This window comes from Pan troglodytes, chromosome 7 (assembly GCF_028858775.2).
Source record: "Pan troglodytes isolate AG18354 chromosome 7, NHGRI_mPanTro3-v2.0_pri, whole genome shotgun sequence".
NCBI lineage: Eukaryota > Metazoa > Chordata > Mammalia > Primates > Hominidae > Pan > Pan troglodytes.
In genome coordinates, this window is record NC_072405.2 from 70,285,485 (window position 1) to 70,304,963 (window position 19,479).

A 19,479-nucleotide genomic window follows, 5' to 3' on the forward strand; every position below is an offset into this window, starting at 1 on the left:
AGCTATTGCCAGCTCTCTCTGCTTACAAACCACCTCCTCAAGGAAGCCTTCCTCACTTCCCTTACTCTCACAGCAGTGTGCACCTCTTTACCACGTTATTACACTGCTACTTAGACAACTATACAACAACTGATTTCTTAATCTCTTTCCACCTCTAGAATGTAAGTTTCATGCAACAAGGAACTGAATCTGCCACGTTCATTACTGTACACTTCCCTTGGATCTATCTACTAGGAACTCAATAAAATAATCACTTGTGAAATAAGTGGATACATTCCTTCCCAAATCCTTGATATGGTATGAGTAATCAAACTTCTTCTGCTAACACTAGAAATAAGGGAGCAACTTATTGCTTAGTTGTTTGGGCTGTCAAGTCACTTCAGGTTTCCCCATCTCCATGAATTTAATGATCCTAAAATTAATTCACTAGAGGAAAAGACCTACAAATAGCTAAGAGAGAGAAATTCAGAAAGCAGCCCAGTGGTTTCTAGACTCTGATTTCAGACTCAGATTCGTCCCTTCACCAAGTTTTCACAGTTCTATCTCAGGTGAATTCCTCCCTGATTGATCTTGGATGACTGTCACATGGGCTGTACATGAGTGGGGCCAGGTAGGACAGGCTCTGTAGCCTCCTCCACCTGTCCTGGCAAACACCAGATGCTGCTCTCTTGACTGCCCCTGTGTAGAAAGGCACCATGGCTGGAAGAATGACAAGGGGCGCCATGAGTTTTAGAACTTAGGAAAACAAAATTGAGAAAGCTGCTTGCATTTTCTTCAGTATTAGTAAACGAAAGTGAAATATCAGCAATACCCATTTATATCAGCCTCCAGGTATTTTTGGAACCTTTACTATCCTTTAGAATACCCAGCTAAGGAGCTACTGCCCTAGCCCACACCTCTGTGTTAATACCGATTTACTGCAGCAGAGAATGTGAATCAAAATATGGGTCCACCCATGCCTGTCATACGAATTTGTGATGGACCCAAACACCATTGATAAGAAGATAAAAACACAATATAAATAGTAGTTAACCTCACAGGCTAGTTCCTCAAGCCAGGCCTAATGAGTCGGCTCTGCAAACGTAATTATTTCTCCCTACAGAGCACTCAATAGAGAAGATGGTCTCATAGAAAAAAAAAAGCACTCCTCTGGGCTAGTCAATTGTCCACATGGGTGGGTGATAATTATTAGCATGGTGTTCAAAATAAGACAGTCTCTCACTGGCCTGAGAGAAGCAAAAGGTGTAAAGGAAGATGAGCTATGTCCACTGAGAAACTCTGAGGTGGTGAGAGAAAAGTTATTACAATGAATAAAAAAGGTTATTTTTTCAAAACTAAGAAACAAAAAAGCTTAATCTTGCTTTAACTCTAAATTTCAAGGCAATGAGACAAGGACACACTGCCAATATGGACAACTACCACTGGTTTACAGTTGTGTCCATGAAGACTCTTTGACTTTAACCTATTTTGACAGCAAAAGATCCATGGCCCTCCTCCCCACCAGTTCCCACTTTCTGGAGCAAAAGAATCCAGCATTTAAAATAAAGTGCCCTACAGATGCAAATGGGGAGGAAAGTGAGGGAATACAAAAATTCATTAGCACAGCATACACAGAAGAATCCTGTAAATTATAAAACACACGTCTTACAGTTGAGTTAGTAGAAAACCATAGGTCAAAAAACAGTTGATACAATTATGAATTATAATACATCTTGGGGATAGTATAAGGATATTGGGAAAACTCTATATTTTCTCCTTCTGTACTCTCACCCCACAGTCAACACAGAATATTCCTGCAGCCCCTGGTCACTAAAACATGTGGGGATTTCTCCTCACCAGCAAGTAAGCAATCAATTCTGCAGCCGATCAATTCTGCAGTAGACACCAGTTGGCTGTCCTCTAATTCAATTCAATTCTGACACTATCTACTTGCAGATAGTGTCAGATCCCACAGGTTGAGGGCTCAGTCTCACAAGACTGTCTCTACTTCTGAGGCCAGTCACAAGTAGTAGGTTGTCACCTATACTTCAGACCAACTGGCTATAAATCGGGGTTCCCACCACCCCCTCCTCCAGTTTGATTAATGTGCTAAAGGGGTTCACAGAACTCAGAGAAACACATTTACTAGCTGATTATAAAGGATATTACACAGGATGCAGATGAACAGCCAGATGGAAGAGATGCATAGGGCAAGGTATGTGGGAAGAAGTGCCAAGTTTCCATGTGTTTAAAGAAAAACTTTGGCCAAATTAAAATTATTTTATTTGATTTTAATTTAGACAGAGTCTCACTGTGTTTCCCGGGCTGGAGTGCAGTAGTGCAATCAGAGTTCACTGTAGCCTTGAACTCCTAGCCTTGAATGCAATCCTCCCACCTCAGCCTCCTGAGTAGCTGGGACCACAGGCATGCACCGCCATATGCAGCTAATTAGAAAAAAAAAAATGTCTTGTAAAGACAGAGTCTTGCTTTGTTGCCCACGCTGGTCTTGAACTCCTGGCTTCAAGCAGTCCTCCCACCTCCACTTCCCAAAGTGCTAGGATTACAGGTGTGAGCCACCACACCTGGCTGACAAATTAAATTTACAGAGTTTAATTTAGCAAAGAACAATTGTTGAATTGGGCAGGACCCAGAAGCAGTTCAGAGACTCCAGGGCTGCCACAAGGTCAGGTAATACTTATGGACAGAAAAAGGCACAGAAACAGCTGGATTGGCTACAGCTTAGTGTTTGCCATATTTGAATATAGTTTGAACAGTTGTCCCCGTGATTGACTAAAATTCTGTGACTGATACAAGGGTAGGTTACAGTCTGTTTATTCATTTAGTTACGTTACGATTTACTACATATGGAAAAGCCTTTAGGCTGAACTTGAAATAGGCAAGGAGGCAGCTTTAGGCTAAACTTAAACACATGTCATGCCCTCTTTGGGCACACTGCCTCCTCTATTAATCTTTGTCAGCTATCTGGAAGCTCCAGGAACCATCTTTTTAGTTTTTTATGGACACTTCATTACTTAGGAATGACTGATTACATCAATGGTCACTAGTGATCAAGTTAACTTTTAGCCCCTCTCTCCTCCCAGAGGTTGGGGGTGGGGCTGAAAGTTCCAATCTTCTAACGATGCCTTTGTCTTTCCTGTGACCAGCACCCGTCCTGAAGCTATCTAGGGGCTGTTAGCCACCAGTCAATTATTAGCGAAAGACACTCTTAAGACTCTGGGAGACCACAAGGGTTTTAGGAGATGTATGTCAGGAAACAAGAAGAAGACCAAATATATATTTCACAATATCACAGATGGCCAACAAGCTCTTACTAAATAAATTAATAATAAAAGTGAGTAACAGTAATAAACACCAACAATGGCTGCAACAAAAAATTGCATAAACAATTAACTTTACCCAAAGAGAAGTCTGGTCTTTGCCCTTGGTTACTTCAGTGGGGTCTCTAGATCCCAGGAATGTTCTGCCTGATAAGTGTCTTTGCCTGGGGGCTTTGGCCACTGGACAGCCTAACCAAGTGGGCGCTGGGACATGCCATATCAGTTGTGATCTCCAGAGGACCCTGGGGACCCCAAAATTATAGCTGGTGCCTGAAGTGAGGGCAGTCTTGTGAGAACTATTCCTTCAGACTGTATGGTTTGCCTAACTTCTTGCAGAAACCATGATCAACTGAATAAACAGGTGATGCCCTAACAGCGGCCTTCACCCTAACAGCATGAAGTCTGACTTTTCCTACACACAGATCAGTAAAAATTTCACAACTTTGCCAAAAGCTAAATAACCACACTTCTGTAGAATAGTGAATCTCATATTTCAATCTACTTGGTAAGGTACAAATATTTATTTATAAATTCCAAAAATCCCTCGCCATAAGACAAATGAGAGAGGGGTACTGCAGGTACTGCAAGGCAAGTTCCTTGTTTCATGGGCCTCAGTAAAATGAAAAATAATGAATAAATGAAGTATATTATCTCATGTCTCTTCTAATTCTAAAAATTCATTATTCTAATTCACAAAATCTCGACTCTTTAAATTAAATCACCAGACAGTTGCAATGAGAAAAAAAAAATCAAAAAGTTTCTCTTAACTGTGAGTTTCACTCTATCAACCCTAGAAAATCCTAAGAAAATTTTTTAAAAAGCAGTATTATAGAGGAAGGCACATAGTTTACTTGCAAGACTGTGAAAAAAATTCCATTTTATAATAAAAACTTTAAAAATTTCTAAGAGAGATATCAAGAGTTCTCTGCAGGAGAATGCCTGTCAGAGACCAAGGGTGCCTGCAGGGAGATTGACTTCTCATTCCCCAGTGGATGTCCACTCAAGCAACGGACTCCATGGCCCACGCTATGCCTAGTTGAACAGCAGAGAGAACTGGGGAATGACGGCTACAGAGAAAGGTGACGGCTACAAGGGAGCTCAAGCTCCAGGCAAAATGTCAGCTTCCCACAAATCCAAGAGGGCAGCAGGGAAGTACCAGCGCTTGTACCATTTTGCCAGCACCTCACTCAAAAGGGCTGACTGACACACAATGGGCTCCCAAGAGCAAGGGGGGATGAAGTATTCTGCCAGGAGTGGAGGCCCAGGGGATTGAGGGTGGACCAAGTCATGTGTCACAGGGAGGGTCCATACCAGGCCTTTCAAAGAACTCACATGGGCAGTGTTTGAGCACCTGTCACTTGTGAATAACCATGCCAGTCAATCTTATCAACTTAGAGAGGAGACTGAGAGGGGCCTCACCCCCTTTTCCTCCCCAGCACAGCCCCAAAGGCAAACCACAGGAAAGCACACTCACTCCTTCCCCTCCTGCCCTGCTGCAAAGGGGAGACAGGAACATAAGCACCGAAAATGAGATCAGCTCTAATCCAGACAGACTTTTAAAAAGAGTGACTGAGATGTTAAGTTCTGTCCCAAAGATGGTCAAGATCCTCTGCTACCAAGAGCAAACAGATTAATCTATCCCAACTGTGCATAATGAATGGAGAAAAATGAAGCTATTTCCTGTTAGTATCCAGGCAGATAAAGATGCCTCAATAAAATGGCTACAAAATGTGCTTCCATATGTCGGGCTCAACCACAGGAAATTGTCAGTTTCTGACCCACAAAAATGGCTATTTCACAGGAAACAAACAACGTAAGAATTTCCCCAATGTTTTAGTATGAAAATTTCCAAAACACAACAAAGCTGAAAGGATTCATAACACTTAGATTCCGCTACAATATTAACATGGTATTATATTGTTTGTAGCATACCTATTCATCCCTTTACATCATCACCTTGTTTGTATAATGCATTGCAAAGTAAACTGTAGACATCAGCACACATCTCCTAAATAATTTGGCATGAGTATCATAAACTATAGTTACACATTTCTTTATAGTTATTTAAAGTGAAATTTACACAAAATGAAATGCATAAATTTTAAGTATACATTCCCTGAGATTTAACAAGTGTATACAACATGTAACCCAGATCCCTATCAAGATCTAGAACATCAATATTTCTGCTTAAATTCCCTCATGGCCATTTCCATTGCACCCCATCCCCAGCCTCAGAGATGGCCCCACTGTTCTGCTTTTTTTCTCACTGTAGTTTGCCGTCTGCCACAACTGAAAGATAAATAGTAAGATATTGGCTGAAGTTGGTGAAGATGTGAAATAGCTGGCATTGAAAATACGAATAAGCATAAGCTAAAAGCACACTAAGACCACAAGGCACTGGTGAAGGACCAGCTGAGCAGGAAGGTGTTGAACATACATAGTTTATTTCAAGTTTACTCCAAATCAGTAAAAGTACTTAAGCTAGTGAACTGTGCTCTTACTCAATGTTACTCTATCCTACCCAGTCATCTTAAATGTCTCACTGATAACAAGGTAATTCTAAAAATTAGCTTGGGTACTTATTAACACAAATAGTGTACTACTTCTAGAAAAAAACTATAAAATAAATACAAGGGGCTTAAGAGTTTTCCACCTTCATATAAGTTAATTTCATTTTAATAATGTTACAAAGCAAATATGTGATTGAAACATTGGGCTATGTTTGGATCCATGCCAGGCTCCCTAGGTCTCCAGGTTTATTTACTGGTTACAACTAAACAGATGGACCAGCTAGAAACCACCAAATAATCAAATAAATCTTAAGATTCAAGAAAATAAGCATTATATTTTAGTCATGAAGAAAGTTCAATTTTTAACAAACCAATGTACGTATTGCTAGTTATTACCATTTAAGGAAGAAAATGAGCAGCATATCAAGTCAATTAAACCAAATTACCAGTATTAAATGGCTTACCTTCTCACAGATGTTAGAATATCCCATGTATTTTATAAAGAATTTTTACTTTAATAAACTTAGCAAAACATTCCTAGTATCTGAAATAGTTACAATTTAAAGAAACTTAGTATTTAGTCATTTTAAATGGAATTTTATTACAAGGTAATACTAGACATACAATAGCTATATTCTGTTTACAAGAAGCACTAAAACCATACACAACTTTTTGCCAGTAAGTTTGAAACTTCAAAGACAGAAAACGTTTTAGAAAATATAACTTACTCAAATTCACCTACCAAGAGAAAATATAACATAGCAAACCTAACTCAAGAAGACACAGAAATTTTAAGTAGTCCTGTAAACATTTAAAAAGCAAAGCAGTTTCCCCTCATGTCTACCCACACCTCACCCAGTGTTGGGGTAAAATGACAAAAAGGTTCGAATGAGTTTTACCAAATAGCTACTTCTTTTTTTTTTTTTTTTTTGACAGAGTCTCGCTCTGTCGCCCAGCCTGGAGTGCAGTGGTGCAATCTCGGCTCACTGCAAGCTCCGCCTCCCGGGTTCACACCATTCTCCTGCCTCAACCTCCTGAGTAGCTGGGACTACAGGTGCCCGCCACCACGCCCGGCTAATTTTTTTTGTATTTTTAGTAGAGACGGGGTTTCACCGTGTTAGCCAGGATGGTCTGGATCTCCTGACCTCGTGATCCACCAGCCTTGGCCTCCCAAAGTGCTGGGATTACAGGCATGACCCACCGCGCCCAGCCCCCCAATAACTACTTATATACAAACTATGCCAAAGAACAGAAAAAGAAAAAATCTTCCTAAATTCATTTACGCAGCTAGAATATGACCTTGATAACAAAACCAGGAAAGAAAATGTTGGGTCAGTTTTACTCATGGATCTATTAACTAATCCAATAATACTGAAAATATATAAAACCACCACGCTGGATTCTTCCCAGAAATGTAAGGATGGTTTTAAATTAGAGCATCTATTGTTATCATTTACCATCTAAAGTATGGAGGGAGAAAAACCAAATATATAATGTCAATAGGTGCAGAGAAAATATTCCGTACTAATCATAATTCTTAAGGAAGTAAGAGGAGAAGGAGAAGCAGGGGGAGAGGAGAGGAGAGGAGGAGAGGAAAAAAGGAAGGAAATTACAGACCCACATCTAACATAAACACAGATGCAAAATTGCTGACAAAATATTAGCAAATAAAGCAATATATAAAAAGGACAATTCAAATCAACCAAGTGGGACTTTGAGTGAGAAAAAGTATTTGACAAAATTCTCAAACTAGAAATACAAATTTCCCCAATCCAATGAAAAGCATCTACAAAACACCCTGAGTTAATATTTTACTTACTTAATGGTAAAATACTAAATACTTTGCCACTAAAATCAGAAACAAAGCCAGGATGTCTACTCTCATCACTGGTATTCAACATGATACTGGAAATCCTAATTAGTGCAGTAAGGCAAGAAAAGACTGGAAAAGAAGTAAGACTGTTTCTATTAATGGGCTTCATGATATTTACATAGAAAATCCCAAAGAATCTATTTTCTTAAAAAAAACTACTAGAATAAATGAATTTAGCAAAGCTACATGATATAAGGTGCATGTAACAGTTCTATGTCTACATCCTAGCAGCAAATAATGGGAAAATGAAATTTTAAAAATACGATTTCTAATAGCATCAAAAAATACAAAATATTTAGAAAAATGTTTAACAGAAAAATGCGTAAAAAGAGCTCCATAGCAAAATCTACAAAAAAAAGGCAGAAAGAAACTAAAAACCTAACAAATGAAGAAATATACCACTATCATAAATTAGAATGTGCAATATCACTGTGATTAATGCTCCCAAAGTTGGTCTACGGAGTCAATGCAATCCTAATCATAAACCCTAGCATGCTTTATTCTGTGGAAGGTGACAAGGTGATTCTAAAATGTATATGGATACACAAAGTATCTACACTATTTAGAGCCATTTTAAAAGGAACAACAAATTAGGAGGATTTACACTACTTAGTTTTAATACTTACTGTATAGCTAGAGTAATCAAGATTCTGTGATAAAGTAAAGGCATAAGGACAAATAGATAACAAAAAAACAGAGGGGCTCAGAAACAGATTTATACTTACACTGTCATTTGCTTTTTGACAAAGGCACCAAAAGCAATCCAATAATGAAAGCAAAGTCTTTTCAACACATCGTGCTAGAACTGAAATTCCATATAGAAAAATATAAATCTAATTCAAAATTAATGTGAAAATGCTCATAAACATAAAAACTGAAACTATAAAATTTCTAGAAGAAAATAAAAGAGGATAGCTTTGAGACTTGAGAATGTGCAGTTTCTTAGAACACAGAAAGCAAAAACAGAAAAGAAAAAATAAATATCAGCATTAAAAATAAAAAAATAAAAAGGTAAGTTATAGACTGGGAGAAATATGTGCTATATATATCTGAAAAGAACTTCTATCCAGAATACATAAAGAATTACCGCTCAGCAACAAAAAACAATAAAATTAGAAATGGGCAAAAAAGAAACTTCACTAAAGATAATGGGTGTAGCCAATAAGCACAAGAAAAAGTGCTTGACATCATTATTCATCAGGGAATTGCAAATGTAAACTACAGTAAGAAGCCACGGCACACCCACCAGAATGGCTAAAATTAAAAAGACTGACACCACCAAATGTTGGTACATATGTAGAACAACCAATTCCACACATTGTTAGTGGGAGTATAAAATATATTGTACAACTACTCTGCAAAAGAGTTTAACAGTTTCTTAATAAAACTAAACATACACCTACCCTATAGCCCAGTAATCCCTCTCTTGCTCAAGAGAAATAAAAACATATGTCAAAAAAGGCTTCTATAATATTCATAGAATTTTATTCATAATAACCCAAAACTAGCCCAAGTGTCCACCAATAAAAGATGGGGTTAAAAAACTGTGCTATACAACATGAATGGAGCTGGAGGCCACTATCCTAAGCAAACTGACACAGGAACAGAGAACCATGTTCTTATTAATATTTATAAGTGGGAGCAAAACATTGACCACCTATGGACACAAAGAAGGGAACAACAGACACGGGGGCCTACTTGAGGGTAGAGGGTGGGAGGAAGGTGCAGATCAAAAAAACTACTCAGCAGGTATTAAGCTTATTACCTGTGTGACAAAATTATCTGTACACCAAACCCCTGTGACATGCAATTTACCCATATAACAAACCTGTATATGTACCCCTGAACCTAAAATAAAAGCTTAAAAAAAATTGTGCTATAGTCAGACACTGGAATACTATTTGACAATAAAAAGGAACAAGTGACCGTGTACACAACATAAATGAACTAAAAAATATTATGCTGAGTGAAAGGAGACTTTACAAAAAAAAGTACTTGCAAAAGAAGTTCTAGAATAGAAAACACTAATCTATGATCAAAAAATGTAGCACAATGGCTGCCTCTGATGGCAGAGGTGGAGGCAAGAAAGGGGCTTGAGAGAACTTTACAGGGTGATGAAAATATTCTCTATCCTAATAGGTTATTGTTTTACAAAGGTAGAAATGGATATAAAAACTCCTCAGATCAGACACTACAATTTGTGCAATTCACTACGTGAAAATTTTACCTCAGAGGGAAAAAAAAAAAACAAACAAATGCTAAGCTCTAGTTAGCTACAGGCACATGTAAATGTTTATGAAAGTGAAATATACTAATACCTGCAACTTACTTCGAAAGGCATGAAAGAATAAGATTGACTGATAGATATGACAAAGCAAATCTATCAAAATGTTAACTGCTGTAGCATCTACATGGTGGAGTCATTACAGAACTCTTTTAATTTGGATACATATTTTTAAAGTTTCATTTAAAAATGTTAATTGAAAAATACTATTGAAAATGTTTTTTAAAATATAAAGTACCCAGACTTAATCTAATAAAAGATGTATATGACTTTCAAATAAGATTGTAAAAATTGTCAGACTTAAATACATAAGAAATTATAGGCCGGGTGCAGGGCTCACACCTGTAATCCCAGCACTTTGGGAAGTCGAGATGAGCAGACCACTTGAGCCCAGGAGTTTGAGAGCAGACAGGCCAACACGGCAAAACCCCATCTGTACAAGAAATAAGAAAATTAGCCAGGCATGGTGGTGCATGCCTGTAGTCCCAGCTACCGGGGAGTCTGAGGTCGGAGGATCACTGGAGCCTGGGAAGTCAAGGCTGCCACAGCACTGCAGCCTGGGTGAAAGAGCGAGGCCGTGACTCAAAAAAAAAAAAAAAAAAAAAAAAAAAAAGAAGAAGAAGAAAGAAGAAAGAAGAGAAAGCAGGCCAGCCGGCCAGGTGCATGTATAAGAAGATTCAGTATTATAAACATCTGTATTTGTCCCAAATTGTTCTATAGATTCAATACAATGCCAGTAAAAATTCTCAAATATTTTTCATGAACATATTTGATAAGCAGATTCTAAAATCTAGAGAAATGGATGAGGAAAGGTCCCAAAGCAGCAAACACAATAGTGAAAAAGGCAGGGTAGAAGGACATGCCTTATCAGATATGTGGACTCATTACAAAGCTATAGTGAGCAACTCAGTTTGGTGTTGCTTCTACATGCCTGAACAAAATAGAGCCCGACGTATTCATACACAAGAGGTGATGCTGCAGACTACGGTAAAAAGATGACAAATCAACTAACAGTACAGGACATTCTCATTGGCCCTTTTTAAAAAACAATACTGAATTAGATCCCTAATAACAAAATATACAATAAAATGCTACACCAGGTAGTTCAGAGATCTAAATGTAAAAAAGCAACGTTTCAGATCTTTTAGAGGAAAATACAAGAATAATTCATGACATCTGTGTTATGTGTCTTACAAAAAGTATAAAGGTGTGAACCACAAAGTACAAAATAGAAAAATTCTATTAATATATTAAAATCTTAAAATTCTGTTCAACAACGTATACCATAAAAAATGAAAATGTGAGTAAACACAGACTAGGAGAAGGCCTTTATCACAAATAATCTAAAGGTTCAGGATATAAAAAAAAATTCTACCTATCAATACTACAAATACAAAACAAAAACAGAAAAATAGGCAAGATATACAAACAGGCAATTCAAAGGAGGAAACACAAGGCTACTCTTACCAGTAACTTCACTAGTAATTAGAAAAATGCAAGTTTAAACCCTCAAGTACTACTTCACAGCCACTCAACTGGCAAATATTAAACTTCACCAAATGTTGATAATGTGATGATGGCACAGAACAAGCTCTTATTCATTAGGGGCAGAACTGTAAGTTGATACAACCACTTGGGGGTTAAAAAATGGCAATATCCAGTAAAGTCTAATGTGTGTACTTTCTATGACCCACAATTCCAATTCCAGATTATGCCCTAGAAAAACACTCAGACATGTATGCATGGGGAGAGAGACGCACATAAACGTACAGGGCAGCATTATTTGAAAGAAAAAAAGTGGCCTGCGATAGGATGGCTAAATGAAAAGCAAGGCATATTCATATGGTGTAGAACTACATATGTGAAAATAAAGAACTGGAGTTTGGAGGAATTTCAAACAAATGCTGTCAAAATAGTATGCCAAGTAGAAGCCTGTTCACAAAACTTTTAATACGTGCTATACAGTATATATACATATATGTGTGTGTGTGTATAGGTATATTTCTACACATAGGGATATAGATATACTTCCTGGGCAGTTTTCAAATACATTGATTTAATAATAGATACAGTTTACATGTGTGGATACATAATGTGTATGTGCTACATGTTATATATTATTTTGTGCATATATACCTGTATTTATGATAATGACTACCATAAAATGTTTAACAATGGTTAGGAAGGAATACCACAGGAGAGGAAAATCTAGGAATCTGATAATGTTTCATTTCTTCGCCTATATGGTCAGTACATGGGCATCCACTGCATTACTCTCTACAATTATTTATAGGCTTAAATATGTACTATTTCAAATACATACAATTTTAAAGAGCAATACACAGAAATATTTTTATTATAAAGGTTAGAGAACTAGCTCTCTGCCAAAAAGCAAATCCATGAAACAACTCACAAAAACTCAGTGACAAGCATCTTATACAAATTGACTTGATTCAAAGAATGGAAAAGTAGTTAAATGCTAGATATTCTTTCAACAAATATTTACAACACAGATTTTGAGGTTTATGTAAGTTAAAAAATTAAGTGACCTAAATAAAATTTACAAGTGAAACTAAGACCAAAAGAGTCTTTCCAGTATACCAAGAAAATTGAAATTGAAAGCAGCCTGTGAAAGATAGGGACAAAAACTGTATATTAGAAGAATAATAAATAAGAAAAAGAAGTTACAGACAGGATAGAACAACAAAATAATAGTGACTCTGCACTATGGAATGGTAGAAATGGCTGTCAAACCTATGTAAAATATGAGAAAAGGCAGTTACAACAGTGCTGGTTGTGAAATAAAATTATCAAAGGATATTCTCCTACTTTAAATTTAAGACTGATCCTTGGGGTCTTAAGTACAGGATGAGTCACTGGGTTCAACGTGTGGGCACACATGTAGGAGAGAAGTGCTAGCATTTCTCCAAGTACAGAGATAGTGGCTGCCCTTGGAAACCTGACTATAACTGGACAGCAACCACTCCCACCCCCCAGCCCCCCAACCCTCAACCAAGTCAATTCACCAACGCTCTCCGCTCTGGAGCACACATAGTATCTACGGCAGATGATGATAGTCACATGACTAGGCAAGTGACCTGGATCTCACAGGGGGCCGAATAGCCCAGATCCTTCAAAAGATGATTTTCTTTTTAAAAAGAGTTATTCACCAAGGGAGCTCAACATTTCCTTTGAGTCTAATAGGTTATCTAGACCAAATTTGTCCTCAGCTGTGGCCAATTTGATAGGAACTGAATTACATTCAGTGATTTGCCGTTAAAAGATAACCACATCAGCCAAAGGTAACCAAGACACATCCCTGAAAAACAAAGATCAAATGCAGGACAAAAGCCTGAAGCATCCCTCACATCAGGGGAATAAAATACTAAAATTTTAAAAATAATGACTAACAAGAAAATACCATCTTGGCTCCCAGCAGTACCAGAAGAAAGTATAATTAAAAAAAAGTTAAAGCACTGGCCTCCAGACTATACTCCCACAGTGGTACACAGGGAAGAAAAGAACATCCTGAATCCTTAGTCCTCTAATAAAAATGGCCAGAGCTGCAGGACCAAACCAGAGAAACTCATCACACGCACATGTGCAGTGCAGAGCAGACACTGGCAGCAGATAATGAAGCAAGCAGCCCTTGCACCTCCACATTTCCCGATAGATGGCTGAGGCTTTTCCCCGGAGGTTTAGGTGGGGTGTAAATAGGTTATATGTACATACAGGGTTTATTAAAGAGAAGTTCATTTGAAAAACATTTTTGTACCTTGGTACAGAATGAAGTCAAGCCATTTAGAGGTGATATGGAAGTATCCAAGCCACAAACTAAGCTGCATATTTTCATGATATTAAAACAGTGGCTGGAGTTACCTCAAAAGACTAAATATATCTGAGCCTGGGTAAGATAAAATAATGTTACAGATTTCTGAGCCATTAAGGGCAAATCACCAACTTCAAAGTTGATGTGCAAATGGATACTTACACCTCCAGAAGCTGAGAGAAATGTATCGAGCAGTCCTCAAAGCATAGTATAAACTCTATCTCAAGAATATACATTTTACTTAACACAAAGATGCTACGGAACATGAAAATAAATAAATAAATAAGAATAAATCATCAAAAAAGTCAAAGCATGCAATGGCCTGATGACATCTACACTTTTATAGTCTCCAAAGTTTTGCACTCACCCCTACTATTAGACGTACTTTAACGGAAACAACTGAGAAACACAAAGGCATATGAAATCAGCATTAGTGATATCAAAACTCTGAAAAGAAAGTAGATAATAATTCTTTACATTTAAGGAGGCTGGGAACAGAGATTTTTAGCGATTCTTGGTTCTGATTCTTACACAGATATGATCCAGGTCATCATATTCCTTCTCCCAAACTGCACTAGCTTTCTGGAGAAAAGGGTTTTTCTATTGGAACCAGAGAGCTCAGGGGCTAAGTATCTGATATTAACTAACAACAAGATGGATAGACCCTATGAGCCTTTATCCAAGTTCCTCTGTTGATAACTGGCTGAAAATGAAAATGTCATACATTCATTTTCTAATAATCTCTATGAGACAGATTATTTTAAAGCAAGACTAAAATATAGTCCAAAATAGAGAACTTTCACTTCCACAGACCACCAGAGGTTAACTGGTCTCTGGAAAATGTGTTCATAAACTCCCTCAGAACATTATTTAGTGCTTGGTTTCATATGATCTGGTCAGGATGGACAAAATGCTGTTGAACTGAACACAAAATAGCTGACGGTTCTTGCAGTGGAAGAATTATGGTCCTCCTATGTTTTCATCTTAGAATGAGTAATGGAGGATTAAGCAATTGGCTCTGATGGTCTTTGGCTAAAGAAAGAAAATTTTGCTAGGGCCTCTTCATTCAAGGGCTCCACAATGCAATCAGCAGTGTATTGAATCCCTCAGTTACTTAGTAATCTAAGAGACACTCAAAGTAGAAAGAAAAAAGAAGCTAAACTAAACTCAGAAGTGTGTTTCTAAATGACAAATACTCATCAAATGAAGCTGTTAATGTTTTACAGGCAGCACATGAATATATTTCATTCTAATTAAGCCTAAACAAAAAGGCTGCTCAATCTGCTGAGACACCTTGAGTTAAAAAGTAGCTAAGAGTTTTTAAGTGCTTATCTATCAATAGTTTTGAGTATATACAGATGGATTAAATTATAATAATAATTAAAACCTGCTGTTACGTAACCCCAAGCTTCAAACTAAAAGGGGGACGTATTCTACAGTGACACCTAGTGGCAAAAGGTAATGTAGTAGCAGGACACCCAGACAAAATAAACAGGGAGATGGAAAGCTGCTAGGAGATACAGGGAGTTAAGGGGTGATACTCAAAAGGGAAAAACTAAACAAACAAACAGAAAACATTACACATACGAGTGTCTACAAAATAAGCCCAAAAGGACATCATGATCCTTCTTTGTCAAACTATTTTCAAATCAATAAATTTGAAAAAGGCTTCCCCTGGGCCCAACTGGCCATGCAAGTCCAGTTCTATATGCAAAATAAAGGTAGGAAGTCTAATTTATTCATGTTTCTTTTATATTATAAAGAGTAAAACTGAAAAAAAAGTAAAATTGAACTCTGTAGAAAACCATTTTATCATTTTTCAGCTTAAGCTGAAGAAAATAAAAAGCAGACACTTGCTTTAAAAATCTGTGATATAAATTCCCCAAATTCCAGCTTCCAAACATCACTTTTCAGCAAAAAAACCACCAAGATAAAGTTTGGCCAGGAAAAAAAAAAGAAATCACCTTTTCCCTAAAATGCATGTTTCAAATGACTGGGTTCTTTTTTTCCCATACGTTTACACAACAACTTAAGAAATAATAATGTTTAATGTGACCAATGCCGTCATTTTCTGACTCTCAATATAAGACATATCAAAAAACGTACTATTTGAACACATATACTTCTTCTCAAACTAAAATTTCAAATAGTGTTTCAAATAGAATTTTTGTCAAGGGAAATGTAATTGGTGATAGGACAAAAGCATAGTTTTCTCCAATAATTAAATGTAGTACTCATGGAGACAGCCAGAAGAAAACTTGATAATCTAGTTCAACTCCAATTACATACTAGAGAACCTAAAATTCAAGCATGGCAAAATGAATAACAAAACCTGGGTTCTTAGTCTCGGTTCTTCCAGTAATTAGTTGAGTTTCCATGAACTAAACAACCTTCAATGAACTCGACAACTTCTCTGGGCATTAATTTCCTCATCTGTATGATTTGAGCAGGAAACTAAATGGGTCTCACAGTATGACACTGCTAAAAAGTCTTTGATTTTCCCAGTAGAAGGAAATGGTTCGCACAACGTCCGTACTTTAATGACCAGGTAAACAGCATTAAAAGAAAAGCCGGCTTTATCTTTCGAGTACAGCCTACTATACACGACACTGCACTTTAACTGTTTAGGATGATGGAAGGAAATGGTTTCCATACCCAGTGCCTTCTATCTGGCACACAGTAAGAACTCAGTATCTACTGGAGAAAAAAAAAAAAGGTTGCGGATATGCGGATAAAGAATACTCATTACGTCACATGCAGGGTTCCAATATCAACTTTTGTTTTCGTATCACGGGCATTCCTCCCTTTTACATATTCTTTTACATACTATGTCTGTTTCATGACTATTAGAGAATCAACGTGTAAAATGCTTAAAAGGCTGTAGATCCTCAAATATGGGCAGAGTTTGTTCTAAAATGCCTGAGTATGAAAGTCAGGAGAAGTTAATTTAAGTTACTGCATTTCCTAAACCTATCTCTTGCCTGTTAAAATGCTTCAGATAGTTATGGGGTAGGTCTAGAAACGTGAGACACATTTCCCAGTATTAGTTCTCACCAATAAGAGGCCATATAAAGTGACTTCCCTCAGATGCAATCAGCCCTCTCCTCATAAACACAAAAATGAAATGGAACGAAGACATGCTTCTCTGGCAAATAGCTACAGAAACCTTTTGAAAACAACTAACATTAAAGTTGTTCATCAGCTTTCTCTGCTTAGTGCCCTTAGAGGCACAATGGGTTCTTCTCATTTAGGGATGTTAAAAAAGAGTAGCCTCAGTCGGCTGAGGCAATTAATCTTATCCCTCTGCAGGTTTAAGTAAGTGACATTTAAGAACAAGTGAAAAAGGAACACAAACTTTCACTTATGTCAAAGGTGAATTAATATGCTTGCATTGAACTTCAAACTGTGTGTACATCTTTACATTTAGAATCCAAATATTAGTCCTTAAAATGTAAATTTGTGCAATGGATTTAATGCACTACTTCCCCATTTAAATCCATTCATTCATTCACTACTCAAATCTTTACTGAGCACCTATTATGGGAAAGGAACATTCTAGGAGCTGGGGATACAGAGAGAATGAGCCAAAGACAACACACATGAAAGTAATAAGACAAGTTCAGATAGTGACAAGTGCTATAAAGAAAATACTTCTTTGACTATAGCTGATTCATTTTCTTGGTATATTATGAATGCATGATCTGAAGATCTCAGAAAACAAAGAGTCTAAATCACTTCAAGTGAAGTTTACAGCTCACATTCCATACACATGTGTATTGCAGTTTCAATATCCCAAATATGAGTCAAAGGAAGTATAAAAGAAACCGAGAACCACTGAAATATGAGACGAAACAGATTTAAAAATCTGTTCTCTCTGCTGGATATGCACACGGACGAGGAGAAAGGTGAATATCCAATCGATTTTTATTTTAAGTAAAAGTGGTAAAAATACAGACGCTCGTTCAGTATTTCACGACATTCTATTTTAAAGGCAACTGCAACGCATATTAAGAAAGCTACATACAAGCAAAAATATTTAAAATAATTTCCGAGAGCATTCAAATCACTCCCAACTTCTTCCCTCCCCCTGCCCCCCGGCGCCCCCATTTTCACCTCCTTTGAGTTGCTCTGAAACGCTGCTGGTTAGGCAGGAACTCACTTTCCCTGACTTTGGCTCATTTTCAACTCCCCAAAACACGCAAGGCAAACGATAAATTGTTCTCTTACTCCCATGTTCAATTCCACGGAAAGCCAAGAAACAGTCGTTCAGCAACCTCTGTCTCGGCTGCGCCCTGCAGGTGAAGTAACCGCTGGGAAGGGGCTCCCCGAGACTACCATCCCGAGGGCTCGGACCCCGGTCCGCCTGGCCCCTCGCCCGCCCGCCAGGCCCGCCGAATGCGGCCTCCGCCCCGCGCGCCTAAAGGAGGAGCGTCGCGGGGGATGGAGGCGGCGCGCGGTGGGACCTGGGGAGATGCACCCGCAGCGTCCGCCGCGCCAGCCGGCTCCCTACCCCGAGGCGAGGCCCCAGATCCCCGCCCCGCAGGGCCTCTGACCTCTCCGGGGCCCGGGGCTGCTGCTGCCCCCGCTGCTGCCCGCACTCGTGCTACCGCTGCCGGAGCCGCTGCTGCTGCTGTTGCCGCTGCTCTTGGCATTCTTACGCTGGGCCATTGCACGGTCCGCGGGGGCTGGTGAGGGCTGGTGGACCTCCTTCAGTGCGCGGGGGTACACACGCGACGCGGGAGCCGCTGGCGGCAGCGGGCCGCTGGAGCGGGTTCGGGCCGCTGCTCCTGCAGCAGACCCTGTGCCTCAGCACCGCCTGCAGCACCTGGGAAGACTTCACCCGCGTGCCCGCTGCGCGCGCCCGGCCTCGCGTGTACGAACTTGTGACTCCCTCCCGGGGCGAGAGAGCGCGGCTCGCCGCCCGACGGCCACGCCCCTTCCCGGCCTCGCCCCGCCCCCGGAAGGCTGAGTGACGGCGCCTGGGACCCAATCGCAAGGGCCCTTACGAGGCGGCGGTACCCTGCCGCGCTCCCCGCCCCTGCTCACTTAGGGCTGTTCGGGCGCTACGCAGCTGCCTGTGAGCGCGAGCCTCTTTCGGCTTTCCAGTTTGTCTCGGTCCTTTGGAACGTGGCAAACGTGGAAGCCGAGAGGGCTCTCGCGAGCGTTGGCAGACCCCGCTCCATAGGGATGGGACAGGGCGCGGTGCGGAATAGGTGGACACGTGGGCCGCCCGTGGGCGGAGTGCGCCGCTTCTAGGCCTTTCACTGTGGATTTTGTCCCCTTTCCGTATACAAAGAAAGGAAGGAGTGCAGTCTCGCTTTTTGCGAAAGAGATCCCTATTTCTTGTCCTGATTAATACTAAGACATTTCTGGAATGGTGATATTAGGACTAGTTCAATGCTTAAACCGTAGTAGTTCATCCATTTGGTGCTGAAGCAGGAATTTAGTTCGTTTGTGCCATCAGTATTTTCAGAGACTCTTAGTTAAGGAATGAAAATGCAAATGTGACACAAAAAGTTCATTTTCTTACCCTGGATGGCACCCTCTGTCTGAAATCCCTGGCTGCTTTGCTAACGCCTGGGCCTGTGCTGCCTGAGAATTCCCAACAGAGTATTAAAATGTCTTGACACGTGGTTGAACCAGACAAGGACTTGAGATCAGCGACG

General features: G+C 39.2%; 1 protein-coding gene across 38 annotated transcripts in view; it reads right to left on the bottom strand.

Moving 5' to 3' along the window:
* The window catches only part of ASPH (aspartate beta-hydroxylase), a 213,598-nt gene extending 194,602 nt beyond the window's left edge, over positions 1-18,996 (bottom strand). For 20 of the 38 annotated variants that reach the window (XM_063817142.1, XM_063817145.1, XM_063817140.1 and 17 more), the window contains exon 1: positions 18,367-18,751. In XM_063817142.1, coding sequence (XP_063673212.1) covers positions 18,367-18,481 — 115 coding nt within the window. In that variant the 5' untranslated portion in view covers positions 18,482-18,751. Of the gene's footprint in view, positions 1-18,366 lie in introns of all 38 variants that reach the window. The other 18 variants (XM_016959514.4, XM_016959513.4, XM_063817134.1 and 15 more) reach the window with 6 other exon arrangements.
* Between the last annotated feature and the right edge of the window lie 483 nt (positions 18,997-19,479).